This window comes from Myiozetetes cayanensis, unplaced genomic scaffold (assembly GCF_022539395.1).
Source record: "Myiozetetes cayanensis isolate MyiCay16 unplaced genomic scaffold, myiCay2020 scf5-8, whole genome shotgun sequence".
Taxonomy (NCBI): Eukaryota; Metazoa; Chordata; class Aves; order Passeriformes; family Tyrannidae; genus Myiozetetes; species Myiozetetes cayanensis.
This window is the reverse complement of record NW_026087742.1, coordinates 91,273,340-91,291,781: the sequence shown is the minus strand read 5'-3', so window position 1 is coordinate 91,291,781 and position 18,442 is coordinate 91,273,340. Positions and strand designations below refer to the sequence as shown.

The 18,442-nt window shown below is 38.7% G+C and overlaps 1 protein-coding gene across 12 annotated transcripts in view; it reads left to right on the top strand.

Annotated features, from left to right (window-relative positions):
- Window positions 1–18,442, top strand: part of MCF2L (MCF.2 cell line derived transforming sequence like) — a 147,326-nt gene that overhangs the window by 39,604 nt on the left and 89,280 nt on the right. The window contains exon 1 of one of the 12 annotated variants that reach the window (XM_050331709.1): window positions 8,979–10,117. The exons of 9 other annotated variants lie outside the window; for them this stretch is intronic. In XM_050331709.1, coding sequence (XP_050187666.1) covers window positions 9,997–10,117 — 121 coding nt within the window. In that variant the 5' untranslated portion in view covers window positions 8,979–9,996. Of the gene's footprint in view, window positions 1–8,978; window positions 10,118–13,080; window positions 13,229–18,442 lie in introns of those variants that run through there. 2 more of the 12 variants (XM_050331718.1, XM_050331717.1) reach the window with 2 other exon arrangements.

The window sequence follows — 18,442 nt, the reverse complement described above, 5'->3', positions numbered from 1 at the left end:
ATAGTGCAATGTTTTTAATGATCATATTTTTCAGAAACACATCTTTAATGGACAGCAGAGCATGCCCGTGTAACATTGCTTTTGTATAAAGAAAGAACAAATCAAACCTGTTGTCTGTAACTGTGTTAACTTTAACTGACAAGTGAGAAGCCTCACTTAGATTGTCTGGAAAAAAATAATCTGTGAATCCAAATGTAACAAATGAGACCAAAATTGGTGAGGCAGGAAGGGACTGTTGGCTGGAAATGACCTTTGGTTATATGACTCTACAGCTGTGGGGACCCACATTTTGTACTCTTTGCAGGCTTTATTCGCATGAGAGAACATGAAGGAAAACATTTTTACTCAGGTATAACCTATGATTTATTGGTAATGTCTTGACTGTCTCTTTCTCAGTAGCTTCCATACTAACAAAGTTTTCATGCTGTATGACTATGTCAAAAGGAGCCGTGATTTCATCACTGCCTATTTCTACTTCATATACTTAATTCACAAAATCATTCAGTGTCTTTCAACACATTTTGATTTAGTAATTTATTTGGAGACTGTAATTCCAATGATACATTTACCCATTGTGCCTTTATTGGGGCTCTAAGTGCATAGCCATAAATAGTCATGACTAGTGCTATTTTGTTAAATAATGTGAAGATCTCAGCTGAAGAATCCAAAAAGGACAAGCCCCACTTGCAGTGCTATTTTAGGAAAAACTGTTACAGAGTATACTCAACCTGGAAATCAATAGGTACTTATAATTTCAGCAGCTTTTCACATGCCACATTACATACTATCGTTGCTGACTTCTTCACCAAGGAGCCATATCATGTGTTTCTGTCCTGTTTGTCCTGCCTGGAACGTATTCACTGTTTGGCTGCACAAATGCAAAGGCCCACACAAAGGAAGCAAGAAGAAGTCACTGGTAGCAGGAATCCTCCCTTTGACAGCAGCATGGAGTCAGGTCAAACAAAGTTTCTGTGTCATCATAGCTGTATTCAGTGCTGGTGCTTGCTGATATGATGCCATAGATGGAAGGAGTTCCTCAGTCCTTTTAAGGATTACAATGATAATAACTGCGTATCATCCAGCATTTGTTTTAAATTTTTCAAAGGAAATGGTTGATTCTTAGTTCTCAAAGAGCTTTTCATTGTTCAACTGAAACACGGACTTGTTCTAGTCCTTTGCAGTTCCAGATGGCATAAAGACCTGTACTGGTTTAAAAGTAATCTGGCAGGAGAAATGAACCCAACTCTAGAGAGATTATAAATTAGTTACAATTTACTAAAAATAAATGTCAATTGTTGTAACAATACAGAGAAAAACTGGTTTTAACCCAAAAAACCAGATGTATAACCTAGCCCCCTGGGACAAGAACAGAACAGTGTTCATTGGCCCCTGTGCAGAGCACCCTGTGGACCTCCTGAGTGAAAAGTAAAAGGAAAGAAAAACCTGTTGGTCCAGATGATGGCTGCAGTTCTGTTGTGGTAATGGTCGCAGTGTTGTTGAGAGTGGCAGTCACAGTCCTGTTGGAGTTCTGGTCCTCCTCTCAATCGACGAATGGTACCAGAAGTCCCAAAACCCAAAGATTATCTATGCTCAGGTTCAGGTGGGAATGTCCAGCACCTCCCACAGGGCAGAGAGTTTCACAATGGGTGATTTAACTCTGTGAGTCTTGGGGTATTTTTGGCATCTTTGATGGTCTAGGTGTTGCAGCTGCCTACTTTGCCAGTCCAGTATGGCCCATTAGCAGAGATGACCCCTCAGGTTGGGTGTGAAGGTGCTAATTCCTTCCCAGAGGGGAGTTATCACAGCTGAGTCATTAGGTGTGTCCTGGGCAGCTGCTGCAAATGATCCATTATCAGCAGTCCATAAGAAATTACATAGAGGTGTAGTATACACAGCTGTGGTTATACCCACTATGTGGGTATAACAGGGTCCAGGTCCTGGCCCCTGTAACTAGGACAAGACCCTTGCTCTCTCTTCTACTGTATGTTTAGATATACTTGCTTGCATGCCCTAAATTGTGACTGTGTAATTAAAAGATGTCTATTAGAACTGACTAGCTGATAAGCAGAATGAGGCAAACTAACTCTGAACCAACTAAAAGTTTGACTGTCTAGGAGACTGGCGAACATCCCACCAGTAAATCCCTTCATCCCAGTTCAATTAAGTAGACTTATCTGTGCACGGGGAAGATCCTATTTTGCTGGAGGCCTATGTGAGCATCGTCAAAATCAGCAGTTCATGAATGTTCATTAATACTATAAAAATCTCCTTCCTTCTCCAAACACTTATGTGATTTATCACTCTGTAACCATTTCAGAAGGTTGCTATACAAAGCCTGCTCTGCTGTATCCTAACAGTAGCCTGCAAAAAATTGCACGAAGTTCTTGCAGTCTAGGGATTTTTGCAGCATTTTTGAAAGGTCCCTAAAAGGTATTTCTTATAGCTACATACAAGATTTGTGACGTATTAACAGCACTACTTCTTTTGTGCAGAGTGGATTACTGCCATATAAATTTGTAATTGGTATAACAGTGCATGCAGAAGAATTTCAAAGCAGCTACTCAACTGAAAACTTTCTTGGTTTATTAATAGCCCATTCATGAAGAGACTAAAGAGGGAGGATTGTGAAATGTGGAAAAGAATTGAAGTCTGATAGAGAAGACGTGAGAAGCTGAGCATTGGATTCCTTGGGTCCAAAGCACATGGCAACAGAGAACATTTTTCAGAGGAAGTTAGGGTAGCAGAAGGCTCAAAGGGTGCTCCTGGCCTGTGGCAGCACAGCAAGACAATATCTTCTGTGTACATAGGTGTGCAGCAGTCATTTCTCACTGTACACATCAGATTATTGAGAACACCAGAAGCTGTAGCCAGGGCTCACCCCTGCTGGGAACTATCTAAATGCGCTGATCCAGTAGCAGTCTATACCGTATTCTGCATTTTATAATTGTCAAAGGTATCGTCTTTAGGAAAAGACCTTCTGAAAGTCACCCATCTAATCATGGGGTTTGCAGTGCCCTGGACCTCAGCAAAATCAACCTCCCTGAACAATTGAGAAATGTGTTCCCAGGTGGAGCAGCAGGTTGCTCTGACTCCTGTAGAGAAACTAAGGAAGTGCAGGTCTCATTAGTGAGCTGTTCACTACCTCAGATAGGGTAGACCAAGATGGGGAGAGCAGCAGTACCTGACCAGAGTGTAAGTGCATATAACCCCCTTTTTCTTCTCTGTCTGCGTCTACCAGAAGTTAATATGATGAGGAAATACTGTGTACCTGCTGCAGTTGTTTAAGGATATGGCTTTTGAACTAGATCTCTCTTTTGAGCATAATAAAAAGTATTTCTAAATGCCAGCAAAAGTTCTTCCAACATAAAATTTGGGCTTTCTCTTCCCCAGCTTATTCTGCACAGAGCTGTTTGCTGGAAGGTCAGTCAATATTGTTGACTGGATGTATTATTAATTTCTATACGTTCACATGTTTTTATATAGGTATGTATATACACATACTAGATACAGGTGATTTTTGAACGGAGCTTTCACTAGCATAACAATGCATAAAGGCAACTACTTATCCTGAGTCCCTTTGTTTGATTATTGTCTGGTACATGATGGGAATGACTGCTGTGTCCCACGGTGTATGTGCAGGGAATGGCCAATATGCCCAAAACTATAGCAATCTTTACAGGACATTTTCAAGGAAACTGTATTTGATAAATCATTTTAAGCCACTTCTTTTTGCTGCTAATTGTTTTTTCTGGTTTTTGGCAGCAGCTTCCCCTTGCAGTGACTCTCTGGTATGCTGGCACAGCTGTGTGGTGACACCAAAGGTCTCGTATCACTTTCTTTCTGCTTCTCTTGATGTGAAAATCCCCTCTCGACAGGCCCACCACCTGCCATTGTCCCCCCACCCCTTGCATTTTGCTCACAGAGCAGCAGCAGTCGGGTGCTGAACACAGAGCTGAGATGCTGTGTTTGGGTGAAAGTGTGGACCCATATCAAGCATAGGACTGAAATAATTCCCAGGAGCTTCCTAATGTGAACAGATTCCTCTTCTTCACGTACTTTAACTTGTGACCAAAAAGGTAGACCTCATACCTCTGACAAATTTGCTCAATCACAATCTGTAATTGCCATCTCCCAGGTCATTTTACTTAGTAGAATTTAAGGAAATGAGTGAACTGGTGGTGACTGTTGCTTAATTAGCTCCAGTATCGCAATAGCCTTTACCTGCTGTTTTTGATTGGCACTATATATTAATCAGGCTTTGCATATATTCTGACCTCCTCGTCTTCTCCAGCATACATCCAGTTTCCTTACACTTTCCTAGAACATCTCTGAAGTTTTGAAATCAATTGCTAGTTGCCTTCAAAAGTGAAAGGATCTACATTAAAGGACAAAGTAGAAATGCTTTCTTGTTAGGTATTAAAGCTCACTTCGCTCGACAGATAATAAAGAGACACTCTTCTCTAGTTATTTCTCTGATCCACTGTGATTTTCACAGTATTTTGTGTTGTTAATGGTGGAAGAACTTGTTCTTTTGGAGACGGGTCACATTTATTGCTGACCTTCAGGAAATTCAGACATGCAGTATAAGATTACTTATATTAGAGGGACAGATGTTGGGCTTTAAAAGCTTGTTCTTGACTTGACAATTAAATGCTAACACTCCCACAGTATTAAAACCCTAATTTTATGTATTGCAATTTTTTTTTAATTTGTTAATATACATTTAAATTATGAAATGCTTAGCATTGATTTTAGGATTTATTTTAGTTTCATTTTTTTTTTGAGAGATTGCTTTAAGGAAAGACTGGTAGCAGTGATTCAACAGCATAATGTGCAAGTATAAATAGAATGCAAGCTGTCCATTTATCTCAGTCCTGATCTACTTATATTCATCTGATGCTTATTACAATCGTGGTTTGTCTCTGAGCAGATACATCCAGTTAGGATTAAGCATGGACAACTAACCTAATTCGCTCTTGTAATTCACTCTTGTAACTTAATTCCGGGTTTCTGTGCAGATTTCTTGTGAAACTAAATAATTCTTTTAACTCCTGACCCTTAATAAATTAATATCAAAATATTAAGAATATTTGTCATTGTTTTTATGAGATGTTGGGTTTGTTTGTAATTGCTTTTAGGTTTACCAAGATAACCTCCATTCATATCTGTTTCTCAGATTTCTTCCCACTCCAGCTTCTCTATTTCATTAAATATGATTCCAGGTCACAGATTCTCTAGATTACACTATGGGACCCCTTTTTAAACTTTTTGCTAGAGAGAATGTTCTGCTAGAGTAGTCTGAAAGTGAACTACAAGCACAGCTATCCAATTCTTACAAGCATAAAAATAATAAAGGCAAAGATTGTACCAAAACTTTATATTAATCTCTTCCAGATTGAAAAAGGAAGATTCAGTTTTTTCTTGCATTTCAAGAATACTAGAATATTCATGGAATAATAATTTATTTCTTGGATTTTCAGACAGGTTTACTCTCAGCATTTTCCATCTCCGATAGCTCTCTGGGATGTGAGGATATAAAAATATCAAGTTCTGTGTCTTTAAGATCTCAGCTACACCAAAATCAGCCTCTGTTTAGCTCTTTAGTCTTTTAGCCTAGTAACTAGCCTCTGGCATCGATTTATCTTTGAGAGCTTGTTTTTCATTTTAAAAATCAACACGAGCAACTCGCCATAATTCAACATTTATGTGAGGTTATAAGGAAGCTCAGGACTAAGCGTAATAACAATCAGTGCTGCCTTGTTATGGTATATGGGTGTTTATAAAACAGCTTACATTGTAGATTGGATGTAACTTGTATGTTATATTTTAATATGTGCAAAACAATAATTTTGTTCAAAAATGTAGCATGAGCCCAGTTCAGCTTTGTTTGTGTGACTGTTCTCAACAAAATAAATGTGTGCAGACATAATTGATGAAGCGTGTTTTAAAGAGAAAAATCTAAACAACATTTCACTTTCCTTCCCCCTCATTTGATTTCCACTGTAACTGAACTGTGAGTGTGTTGATGCTGAAAGATACACATGGCAAGATTTAGCTTGTATGTACCCTTACATTTTTTTTTTTTAGAAACTGTTCCAAGAAATAGTCATTTCTGAGCTCTGCATGTGTGTATGTTAGACACAATTCCCTATATATTTTTCATAGTCTTTTATATTCCTCATGCCTGATCTCTCCTGCAGCCCTCTGGGTTTTTACTGGAGATATGATGGCACTTCCAATACTGAAATTTCTCTGTGGAAGTTCCTCCCTGCCAGGACTCCAGGGAGAAAGACTGGATGAGCAAAAGATAGAGATCTCACAGGTGGACTCCTGTGCCCCGTGAGCGTGGTGAGATCTTGGAAGTGCAGGAGAGGTGCCATGTTTTCATGTCTGTGAGATGTACTCTTTTGCCTGAAAAATGAGGCTTAAATTAGGAGAAAGAGCAACACCAGTGGCAGTGACATATCAGCACATACGAAGAATAACTTGTGTTAAGGAATGGAATAAATACAAAAGAAACACAATAGAGCAGTGATGATTCTGCTAACAGAGCCTCCTGCTCTGTACAGTTAAGAGGAATACATGTCCTATAATGTGAACCTTTCAGTGTCACATTGAATGTGAGGATGTAAGGAAGGACCTGTAAATAATTGTTAGGATTTGGAGGAAAAATCATAATAGGGTGTTTGAGATGTCCCGTAAAGATAAGGCCCCTGTACAAACAAAAAGATCAAAAGGAACAGTACAAACACTCACTGGTGAAGAAAGTGATGGCCTCTTAATTTAATGATTCCCAAGAAAACTTGCAGTTATTTTACTAAAATACTGTGAGAGCCCCTGGGAATTAAAGGAAGAATCAGAGCATACAGATGTACGTCAGTGTGGCTGCTTCTCTTGTCAATGTGCAACACTGCCTGTGGTCAGAAACAAACCTGGAAATGAAGCATGAGAAAAATAAGCCCTGTTTCATCACCACAATTTTGTTGATTACATCAAGGTGTCTGCAGTCATTTAAAGATAATTGGTGGGGTGTTAGCCACTGAATGTTACCATTTTCATAATGTGAAAGAAGAGATAGGTGCAGTCTAGTTGGATCTGCCAACTAATACTCAAAGAATATTACTGTCTTTAAACTGTGACGTAATTTGCTTATGCTGTACAGAGCAGAGAAGATACTCTCCTAATAGGAGCTTTTGTTATAGTAATGCCAACGGCAAAGGAAAATATTCAGATTATTTTCCTGGAGATTGAAGCTGCTGCTGTTTGGAAAACAGTGCATTACACCATCTGTTTCCTTCTGATTGTGCACTACCATAGCCATTGTTGTGATTAATTTCTTTGCTTCTAGGCACAAATTTGAGTGCTTGAAAGAAGATTAAAAGCTTGTTTGCAGACAGGGATGTAGCTAATGGCTAGATTTCAGTAGGATTGTGTGTACTTACCAACTTCACAGCTCAAGTCATCAATCTTCTGCATGCATTTGATATGTGAAGAAAGCAAGGAGAACATCCTTTTGCTTCATTGTAATAATCCTCTGCACGAATTGTTGGTGAGGTTTTCACCATGTGTCAGTGCTGTCACTGCACACTCAAATCACTTCTGGGACAACGAGTCACTTTTCATAGAATCACAGAATCATTTAGGTTGGAAAAGACCTTTAAGTTCATTGAGTCCAGCTGTTAACACTGACAGGTCCACCACTAGGCCATGTCCCTAAATGCCACATCTATATGTCTTTCAAATACCACCACTTCCTTGGGCAGCTCATCAACCGTTTTTGCGAGGAAATTTTTCCTAATACCCAACCTAAACCTCCTTGGCACAACTTGAAGCCATTTTCTCCTGTTCCATCTACCTGTGCTGGTTTAAAAGTAAACCAGTGGGATAAATGAACCCAACTGAAGAGAGATTACAAGTCAGACTTACAATTTACTAAAAAGATTACAATAAATGCAATGATTCAGAGAAAACTGTTTTTAACCCCCAAGGACAGATGTATAACCCAGCCCCTTGGGACAAGAAGATGGCTGACAATCTACCACAGGTGTCCCCTGGTCCCATTTGGTGCCTCCCACTGGGAAACTCATCAAGAAACACATTGTCTATGCAAATACTGTTCTTTGTGCTCACCAGTGACAAGCAGCACAAGAAAATGTGGAATTTTGTCTAATACAGATGCTGTACCTAATCTCAGTTCTTCTTTTGTTTGAAGCCTGAGTATATAGTATATTGGCAGTGAGCATCATGGTGGTTTTCCACCACTAGACTGTTCCCATTCTTCCTTCCTTTTAATCCCTGTGTACTTAAATAGCTTAGTAGGCCTTTGACCCAGGACAGGTAGCACAGCTGCAATATGCAGTAGTCCATTTGCTTCGTATAATAAATTTGGAAAACAGGTGATATTTGCATGAAATTCATCCGTTCTTATTTATTACTTGGATACTTTTCTTTGTTGTTACGTTTCAAGATTGTCACATTTGCCCATGATTTCATGTTGAATGAATTCCAGCTAGAACTCTATTGATTCTCCTCTGTTAACACAGCATATGCAAACTAAAATTTTGTAATAAGCTATTTCATATTTACTTCAATGTGATTGACTAAAGGTTGTCTATTTGAATTTGTTTTCAGAGTAATAGTTGGTACATCATATTTTAAAACTCTTCTTCAGGGCAACGTGTGTAAGGGTATATATGTGGGTTGTGGCAGATTTGTGGCCACACAGAGCATAGTTAAACATAATTGAGAGGAAAATCTTGACTGCCAAGTAAAGCAGCATTATCAATTTCCTCTCTCCTGCATTGAAAGAGACAGGGGGAACAGACAGTGTAGGGTTTCCTGATATGTTTTAAGAAAGCCTGGGATTCATTTCCCCACCCTTCCTTCCTATTAGCTGTTTGTTAACTCCCAGGAAGATTCAGGATTTTCTTGTGAGACCTCTCTGCTCACACATTCTGGAAACGGGCTCTGCCTTTGTGGAGCTCAATGCTCACTTCTGTGCAGATACAGACAGAGGAAGAGGAGTTGTATTGATGATGAGAGTCTGACTTTGGGCAAGCAAACTGAAGAGGAGTTTCTAATTGATAACATTGTATTCACAAAGGTGTTTTCTTTTAATTTGCTGGCACGAACAGAGCAGTTGCTTCTGAGGAATACCGGGTGTTTGAGACACAGAATCAGGAAACACAGCAAGTGTCAGTGTGAGATTTCTGCCCTTGGAGTGCCAAGTTGTGAACTTACAAGCAAGACCATACAGTTAAAGGAAAGACGTTCAACTTGCCCTTCTTCAGGAGAAACCTCTCATGTTTCTTTGCTACTGCTGAAGATCCCTCACATTAAAGAAAAGAATGTGAAGACAGAGGCTGTAGTACCAGCTACTTGGGGCAAACAGTGGTTGGATCTCCGTGTGCTGCTGGACTGCACTAACAAACTGGACGTTTTGTGGGGGCTTTTCTTCATCCAAAACAGGGCAGGGCTGTCAGTTTGACTATAGTTATTTTGGATAAAACACCAAAAAGAGACAGTTTCACAGTTTTTTTAAATTTCACTTGCTCATCTGACCTGCTTACATGAGAAGCTGTGCCTTCTTTATTCATAGTAATCTCATGGAGAGTTAATGGAAAGCTGTGGCAAGATGTCCTGTGTGCTGGGTGCAGCACGCTAGGAACTGAGAGGGCCTCACAATTTTGTGCAGAAACAATCTTGGCATTTTCAGTCCATTAAGTGCAACCGATTTTTCTTTTTTCTTTCCAGTAAAACCAGGTATTGGTTCCTGAGGAATACCACAGTGCAATACAAATAATTGCACTGCAGCTGTTTCCAGGTCTTTAAATCTGCACCTTTTTTTATCATTTTTTGATAGCATTTGAATTTGGCAAATAAGTGTCACATTCCATTGACATTTAGAAACAAAATTAGAGTGTCTTTCTAGAAGTGGTTATTCTGAAGAGCAGATTTTTTATTTCCTTTACTGATTAGCTTGGTGAAGATACACCCATGTCTCAACGCCGGTTTTTAAGAGAAAGACATGAAAGTCATTTTAGGATTCTACCAAGATTCTTCCAAATCCTTCACGGCAGACGACACTCAAGAAATAACACGCATCAAATATGCTCTGGTGAGGTGAACGTATATGTAATTCTACAGTGTGATGCATGCATATGTAGAATGTTGCACTTAAATTTGAGCAGCATGTGAGTTGAAAGGAGCAGTAATTAGCCAGGATGTGTGTTGCTTTCTCAACTGATGACTCTTGCAGGAGCAAGTATTGTTTCTGAAAGTTGCTGTAGGGATCCAGCAACTATTACAGTTAAAAAATATATATCCTTGTCAATATGAGGTATTGCTTGTGATAGTGATTACTCTCTGTCACCAGTACTTACTGGAAAAAAGCTTTATATCTTATTTTTCCTCGCAGTTCCAGGTGTATGACAGTATCTAACACAAATTTGAATGCTTTACACCAGCTCTCCTTTCATATTCTGGAAGAATGTCACTGAGTGTTCCTCTCCTAAAAAATATAATTAATTACACCAAAAAAAATTATTTTTAACTGTATTCAAAAAATCAAGAAGACTCTGATCTCTAAATTTTAAATTTAAATTTAAATTTTTAAATTTAGGACCTGCCACCACTTGCTCAAAGTCTCTTTCATACAGTATGTGGTATAATAACATGTTAATGTGACTGATAATCATCCAATCTTTGTGTTTAGAAAAGCTACATTTTGGGGTTTATTTCTCTGAAAAAAATAACCCTGACTGTCTAAGATAAGCTGAATTACAATTTTTCAATAATTAATTAAAACTTTTTTGGCTTTTTTATGCATAGTGACCTATTGTGGTCTTTAAAAACAAAAAAAAAATTACTTTTTTGTTTCTTTTTAAATTAATTTGAAAATTGAAATCAACAGAAGCTAAGCTACCTTAGTTAATTTTCAAGACTTTCCAATATTTCTTTCTTTAATGTTGACATATACTGTTAGGAAAAAAATTAAGAAGAGAAAAAGGCCTCTCTGGGGGTGATTCATTTTTCTCACACCTTCATTTGTACTGTGCTCACCGAGTCTTTCGTCATCTACTGGGTTTGGAATTAAAATTGTAAGGAGTTTTCTTGTAAACTTCGTTTATAACCTTTAAAACATAAAGACTTCATCTTTCCTGACTTACAAGTCATTCATGAGGCCAAGGTTTGGTACTTTTAGGGGCACTAACTAGTAAATTATAAAGATGTAACATTTAATTCTGTTCAGCTCAGAATAAAAAGTTTTTATGTTAATTGCTGTTAATCACAGTAAAGAAGAATTTAGAAAAATTTAGTAATATTTTAACCACATGGGATGCAGATCTTGCAAAGCAAAGCAAAACAAGATCTCCTGTAATTTGAGTCTTATTTTTGTGTAGCATTCAGCCATCACTTGGTAGCACTCACACTTCAGTCAAGTCCTAAGTGTAGCCATAAAAGCCATCCCGTTCACCAAATACTTTATAATATTTTTGTTTTTATGAGTTTCAGGCACGTGCTGGCCATTCATTAATGGATTGGAGCTAATTCCAAGTATAGGCAAAGCTTGACTACGTAGGAGAAAACCACAAATTTATTCTATTGAACACATTCTAACATAGTTTTCCTAATTTTTGCCTAATTTACTTTAGGCTAAGCTCCTTAATATAAATCTTGTAATGCCATACAGTCATCTTTTACTTACAGGTTCCTTTCACTATATATAAGTGTGTATATAGACAGAAAATAGTATGTTTCTCTAGGAAGTTGTCTGTTCTGTCTCCCACCCTTTTTCACTATTATTGCAAAACTCCTTTTGATCATGTTGCAGCCTTTTCTGTTTGAAGTCGTCAAGTATGCAAAAATTCTGTTTCCTTTCCTTCCTGTTACCCATTTTATGTTGACATTGGGAAAGCAATTATATGCTTTTAATGTTAACCTTATATATCCAGAAAGAATTATTCAATTGTTTTGGTCAAAGCTGTTTGATGGCCTTTTTGGTCTGATAGGAGTTTTCACACCTTGCTCTTGGCAAACCTCAGCTTTCAGTGGCACTTTCAGACCAAATGTTCCACACAAGGTGGATCAAAGTTTTAGAGTGCAGAAGGGAAGAGGTGCTCCTGCCTGAGAACGTTTCTGTCCTGTAGCTACGCTGGGTGAAATTACAATGAATGTATTTCTCAAGTAAATGTGCTTGTGGTTCTGTGAATTCCATGATATATGCACCTCTCTTCTCCTCGTGACAAAGTTGAGCCACCCTGTCCTGTTGTCCCAGGTCTCACAAAGCTTTGTTCTCTCTTCATTAACATCTCTGGAAATTGCTGAGAGCATGTTTGCTTTGATGTCGCTTCATCCTTTCCCTGCATGTTAAAATCTTTAATATAGAATATAGTAATCTTTAACTGAACAATAAATATTCTAGTTCATGTATTGATTTTGCATTATCTTATTTACCTTAATAAGGGAAGCTGGGCTTGATTCCAGAGTCAGCATTACTTCATCAAAGCCATCTCTGTTTTATTTTTGTTTTAACAAAGCAGACTTTATTTCCTGCAGCTCGTGGACGGTTGGATCTGTCCTCCTTGGCCTAACCCTCACTGCGCTGTTGCCTGCAGGTGTCTTATACTCAGGGCAGGATGTGTTGCCTTTATCTGCTCACCCCAGTTGAGCCCTGGCTCTGATGACACTTGTTCTTTGGAATGCAGAGGTTTGGGACCAGCTGCCACGTGGCCTCTCCTACCTGGGCAGGCAGGGCCCAGGCTGGTGCAGCCAGGCTTGTGTGAGGCAGCATCGTGTTTTCAGAATCTGTCACTGAACTGTGTCTCCTCTGTGTGCTTCTGCATCTCTGACTGCATGCAAGTGGGGCAGCAGTTGTGGATTTGTGGAGGATTTCAGCTCTGGAAAGCTGTGACTCTGAGCAGTCTTCCATGGGGACACTTGTGTCCCATCAGCAGCGGAGATTTCCCAGGGTGCTGAATTGCTGTGGCCCTTTGTGGTGGGCTTCCTGGCACAGTGCTCACAGACCATCCTTTGAGATTCTCCCTCCCTCTTCTCCCTTTCTTTGAGCAAATGGGAACAGTAGGTCAGCTTGAACTGAGAGCTGTAAAACAAGTCTGGCAAGTAGAGGCGCCAGAGACATCTGTCTTCAGTCTGTGCTGCGCGTAGTATGGACGGGGAGTATCTTTGGAGGCATCCTGCAGTCTGCATCTTTTCACAGTGGATTCAGGTTGGTTTTCTGATGAAGATGACTGAAGCAGTTTGCTCTCATCTGTAGCTTTAGACATGTAATGAATGGCTAGATGAGGAGACTGTCCGTGTCACAGGGTCCTGCCAAGCCAAAGAAGTTCTGCACAAAGGTACAGTGAGGCAGCGCTGTAATGTGGGTGTCTAATACTAATAGTTTTTCGTAGTAAAGGAGTCAGATAACCTGAATAATCCACAACAAAGAGTGAAGAAGAGTCTAGAGGAAGAGCACCTTTGCATCTTCTGTGTCAGCCAAGGGGATGGAGATGTGGTATATCTTCTGGAGTTGTATGAATATTTCTGTTAGATATTGGTCATTCTTGTATGGGAAGAGGGAGTTAGCTTACAGACAGGCTAGCAAGATGTGTGGATGCAGAAAATATCAGACTGAGCACACGAATGTAGCAGAAATATTTTAGTACCTGAAGACTTCAGTGTACCTGCAGGCTTCGATGTAGCCAAAGCCTGCCTGGAGCGCGTGCAAACACTGACATTTCTGGTCGGTATTCAAGTCTACCATGACAATTTTATTACTGTTAGTCCTGGCACTGGATAGGTCCAGGCATGTAAGACTGCGTTTTCTGTTTGCTGTATTCACATTTTTGTTTGCTAGTTGGATAAATGTGTTGAAAATGGATTAATTTGAGAATTTGTGCTTCAGTGCCTGAGACTTTCATTACCTGTCCTGCTTGAAATGCACTTGCAATTTTTCCATCAGAAAGATAGAGAAGAGAGTTGGGTGTGAATCTGTAGGAGAGGTGACAAACTTTACTTGTGAGTAAGCAATTCAATACGATTAGTTCCAGATAGTATGGTGAATATCTGCATGAAAAACAGTTTGCTTTGCCTTGCTAAAGCCTAACACGAGTGAAAATATGCTTGGGGCTTATGCCTATGCTTAGATATACTGTATGAGACACTGGGTATATCAGCAGTCTGTAAATATTCAGGGTGGGGACACGAGGGGAGAACACTATAATTAAAGAGATAATTACAAGAACAGTGGCATTAGTGGAGGAAAATACATTTGTAAAGTCATCTTGTGCCACCTGTTGCATTTATGGAACAAAGTTCAGTTAGTAGGAAAGCTCTTACCTACTCATGGTAGTTTGTTCTGAGCAGGGGAAGAGAAAAGTGGACCTTTTTCTTCTCTGATGATGAATCAGAGAGGAATTTCAGTAGCAGAAATGAAGAGCTATTATTTTTTCTCAGAATGGTGTTCATGGCTGGACTCTGTAGCGCAGGGTAAGTTGGCTTAACTTTATAATATTTCCTCGGTCTTGTAAATGTAAACAGACCTCTGTTAAGTCAGGGGTGTGTAAGCTGTGTGACTTGGGACCACATTCTTGGAAGAGTTTTGAACATGTTTTATGTATGCCAAAAAAGCATGCATTTCAAGAGTCTTTATATAAATTTTGCTCACTCACTGATTCTTGGAAATACATGCTGTTCACTGAATACACATCATTGGGAGAGTGTGTGTTGTGGATAGAGTGTTTGGATTTTATTTTAAGAACTTTTTCCAAAGGAAGTAAAATATTAGATATTTTAGGTTCTACATTTTCACTTGTGGTTTTTATAGACCTTTCTTTCCTCTCAAATAGCACACCCCAAACTTGTTACCATTAAGTACATCTGTGGTGTACTTAAATTCAGTGATTTATTGGGCTCAGACAAGTTACTCAGTGAAAAGTGAGCACATCAGCAAAACAGGTCACGGCTGACATCCTTCCAAAGATGAAGAAGTTCCCAAGCAGTATATCCATCAAAAGTGAATTGTTTCTTCCTTCAAATAATTTTCAGAGCATCATCATACAATTTAATACCAACATGTTCAGTATATGTTTTTCTCCTTTTCTTTTGTAATTTAAAAGGCTTTATTCTTAACAAGTAAAAGTGAAGGAAGTGCATGATTTGAGAAGAGTATTTTACAATCACATTAAGATGCATGCTTTGATGGAAAGTAGAAATATCTAACAAAAATTACATTATCAGGAGATTTTTGAGATGTTTCCACTCAAGATTCCTGAAACTGCTTATTATTTCTCATTTTTTTGTGTTAAAAAGTGATTTGAATACAATTATAATATTTTAAATTACACTGTTGTAAAAGTTACTGTTCTAAAATTTTTGGTGCCTTAATTTGGAGAGAAGAATGTTACTTCTCTAGCTGTGTGCATAACGAAGAAATATGTAGGTTCTGGGGTACTGATATACAGGCCACCACTTTTATTTTCCTGGATGATGATTCTTTCAAGAAAGCAAGGGTTTAAAGAGTCTTTCTAATGAGCAAGAGACACACAGAATTAGGGGCAATACAAGACCTTGCTTCTAGGTTCCTTTTCCAGTAGATCCACACTGACTGAACTCCATGAGCCTGTTCCTTTGCCCCTTGGACCTCCCCAGCCTCTGCCTGTGATTTTCTCTTTCTCCCTTTCTGCTAAGATTTAGGCTGTCTGTGAGTTTTCTTACAGGGAACAGACCTTTTCTGAAGGTTGCTGTGACATTAAGGGTCACACATGTGAATGGAAAGACAACATGTGAAAAATAGTTACTTCAATACATGCAAAATAAATCCTCAGAAAACACAATCTGACTGTCTGTGATGCTCAAAATGGGGGAAAAACGTCTTCCTGTGCATTAGTACTGTCTGAAAAGCCCATTTAATTAGAGACACTAGCATATACGACATTAATGTCATAATAGGCAGTGAGCTAGTAGGAATTTGTATTTTTCCTGCTTTCATGGCCACTGAAGAATATTTGAAAAAAATAATGCAATAGTGAAAAAAAGAACTTAAGAGTTTCCCTGATCCAGTAATCTGAGAAACTTTGCTTCAATAATTTAGAGAAAAATTACTTCCTTTTCTTATAACATACTTCTACTTTTAAACATAGAGAATTGTCAACAAGTATATTTGCTCTCTGGGCAGAACCAGTCCTGGAGCCAGGATGTAGCTTTATTTACACCCTTTATCTTCTTTATTGTTCTTTCAAGAAGTTACTATTCTCATGTGCTCTTGCAATCTGTTTAGCTGTACTGAAGTCATGCTTAACAAGACGGTTTGCACTACTTCCTCTTACTGTGTGTGCTTACAGTGTTTAATGAAATCCCACATGATCTCCAAATTAACCTCAAAGGTTAAGCTAACCTGAAAAGGTTGAACACACATGGCCTCGTGGTGAAGCACACTAAGTCAAAAGGATCAAAGTTTACTGTAAAATGTCCAGCGCTTCCTGATTGAAGCTGGCTCTTGTGTTTACTTATTTATTTTATCTTGTTTCAGAGCCACTATGTCTTCTTCCAAAGCAGGAAGCAAAGATCAGTGCAACTTTAATGTGTTTCATTTCTTGCTCAGTGATTTAAAAAACACCCCAAAAGAGATTTTATTTCAGTCACCAGTTTATCCAATCTCACACACTGTTTCTGTTTCTTGTACTTTGACTTGAGCATGGCATGAAACCTTTCTCAATCTTGTTGGTTGGTGTTTTTTCTGAAAATAATGGCTAAGAGCTGCTTACAGTCTTAGTTTTCACATTTACTTACTCTTCAGCAGTCATTGGTGTCACTGACTGTGAGTTTGTCAACTTGCACACAATTCAGGATGAGGGACCAGGCCGTTGAATAAGTTCATTCTTCCCTTTTGGAGCGAGGCCAAAGAACTAGCTGAAGGACATGGGAATCTTCTGTAGGGGCTGCTTCTTCTCCCTTCTCATCCCCACGTGGAAAAAAAATGAGATTTTTCCAGCTGCACTGCTATCAGCATGCAGTGAGCTTCAGTCTCGTTTTAATCAGTCCTACATATTTTAATCTGACTTACACTTATTTGTAATTTCAAAGTTTCTAGTCAGTTCTGGAACTTCTGTAAATAGAGGTCACAAAAAAAGTGAGTCCAGGGAGTGAGCTAGAAGAAGATCTTAAAGGGGTCAGTGGGGATGGCTTGCAGTTGTCTTTTAGTAAAGAGGTTTTTTTCCTTTTAACAAACTCATAGCAGTGGGGCAGTTGGGAGAGAGTGATTCTATAATTTCAGATGGGAGTGGTTAGTCAAGAGTATACTTTTATAAAAAAATGTGTCTAGTAAAATTCTGGTGACAATTTATCTTATTGTCCTGAATTATAATAACTCTTGTGATTTGTGAATTCCCAACGGTAATCTTAATCTTGACAGGGCTGTATTCTGAAAATCATTGGGAGTTTCAGATGGACAGTCCTAACACAGTTGTTACTTAGTTGTATTAGTGACGAGTAATTCTCTGAATGATTCCCTCTTCTACTTTATTTATCTGAGAATTCACTTTAGAAGTCTCCACAGTATGTGACATAGTTTATATGATTCTATGTCAGAGGACTAGCTGAAGAACTCATTTATCTGTGTCCTTCTGCTTTTGGGGAAGGAACTACTTGCTTTTCAGGCTTTTATTTGAAGGAAGGATGCAATATATATTTCCTTCCTTTTTTTCTTCTAGGTGAAAGATAAGATTTCATGAAACACAAGCAACTTGTTTCATTCAGTAAGTCTGTGTAGTAGAATTACTTTTAATTCCTAAGCCTTCGTGATTAAAAAAATAAGTATTTTCTCTGTTTTAGCCAAACACTTATCTAATACTTACCCTCTTTGGTGGATTCCAAATGTGTATATAAGAAAGTGGATAAGGATCAGTAGGTCACTTGGTTTTAAAAAGAGTTAGTATGTGAAACAAAGAATTCAAGATGCTGCCTCTATCCTTTTACATTAGAGAAATTCTGCCTTTCCAATACTGCTTGTTATGGCTGGATTTTTGAAGCAGAAACTCAGAACATGTCCTTCTAGAGAGCCCCAAACCACACAGCTCTCCTTTAACTCTCCTTTCAAACTCTCTGGCTTCTACTATCTGTATCTCTAGGACTCCAGTAGTGTCTTCAGACATTTTACGTTGACAGTGCATGTGGGGCACAGGTGATGTTTTGTGGTCTGTCTCTGTGTCATCTGCCACAATGGCCATCAAAAACTGTTCAAGGACTTCAGGTGCAAGTACAGGTGGTGTCTACTCTCTTCTTCAGTATAAACTTCTCGCCTTTTGGTTGATAACATTTGACCTTGGTTTTTTTCTCTGATTTTTTTGTGACTTCCAGCTATTGAAAATTTTGTTCTTTGTCTGCAAGGTAAGTTGTAATAATAATTTTTGCAGATGTTGTCATATGCCTTTATAGTTATTTT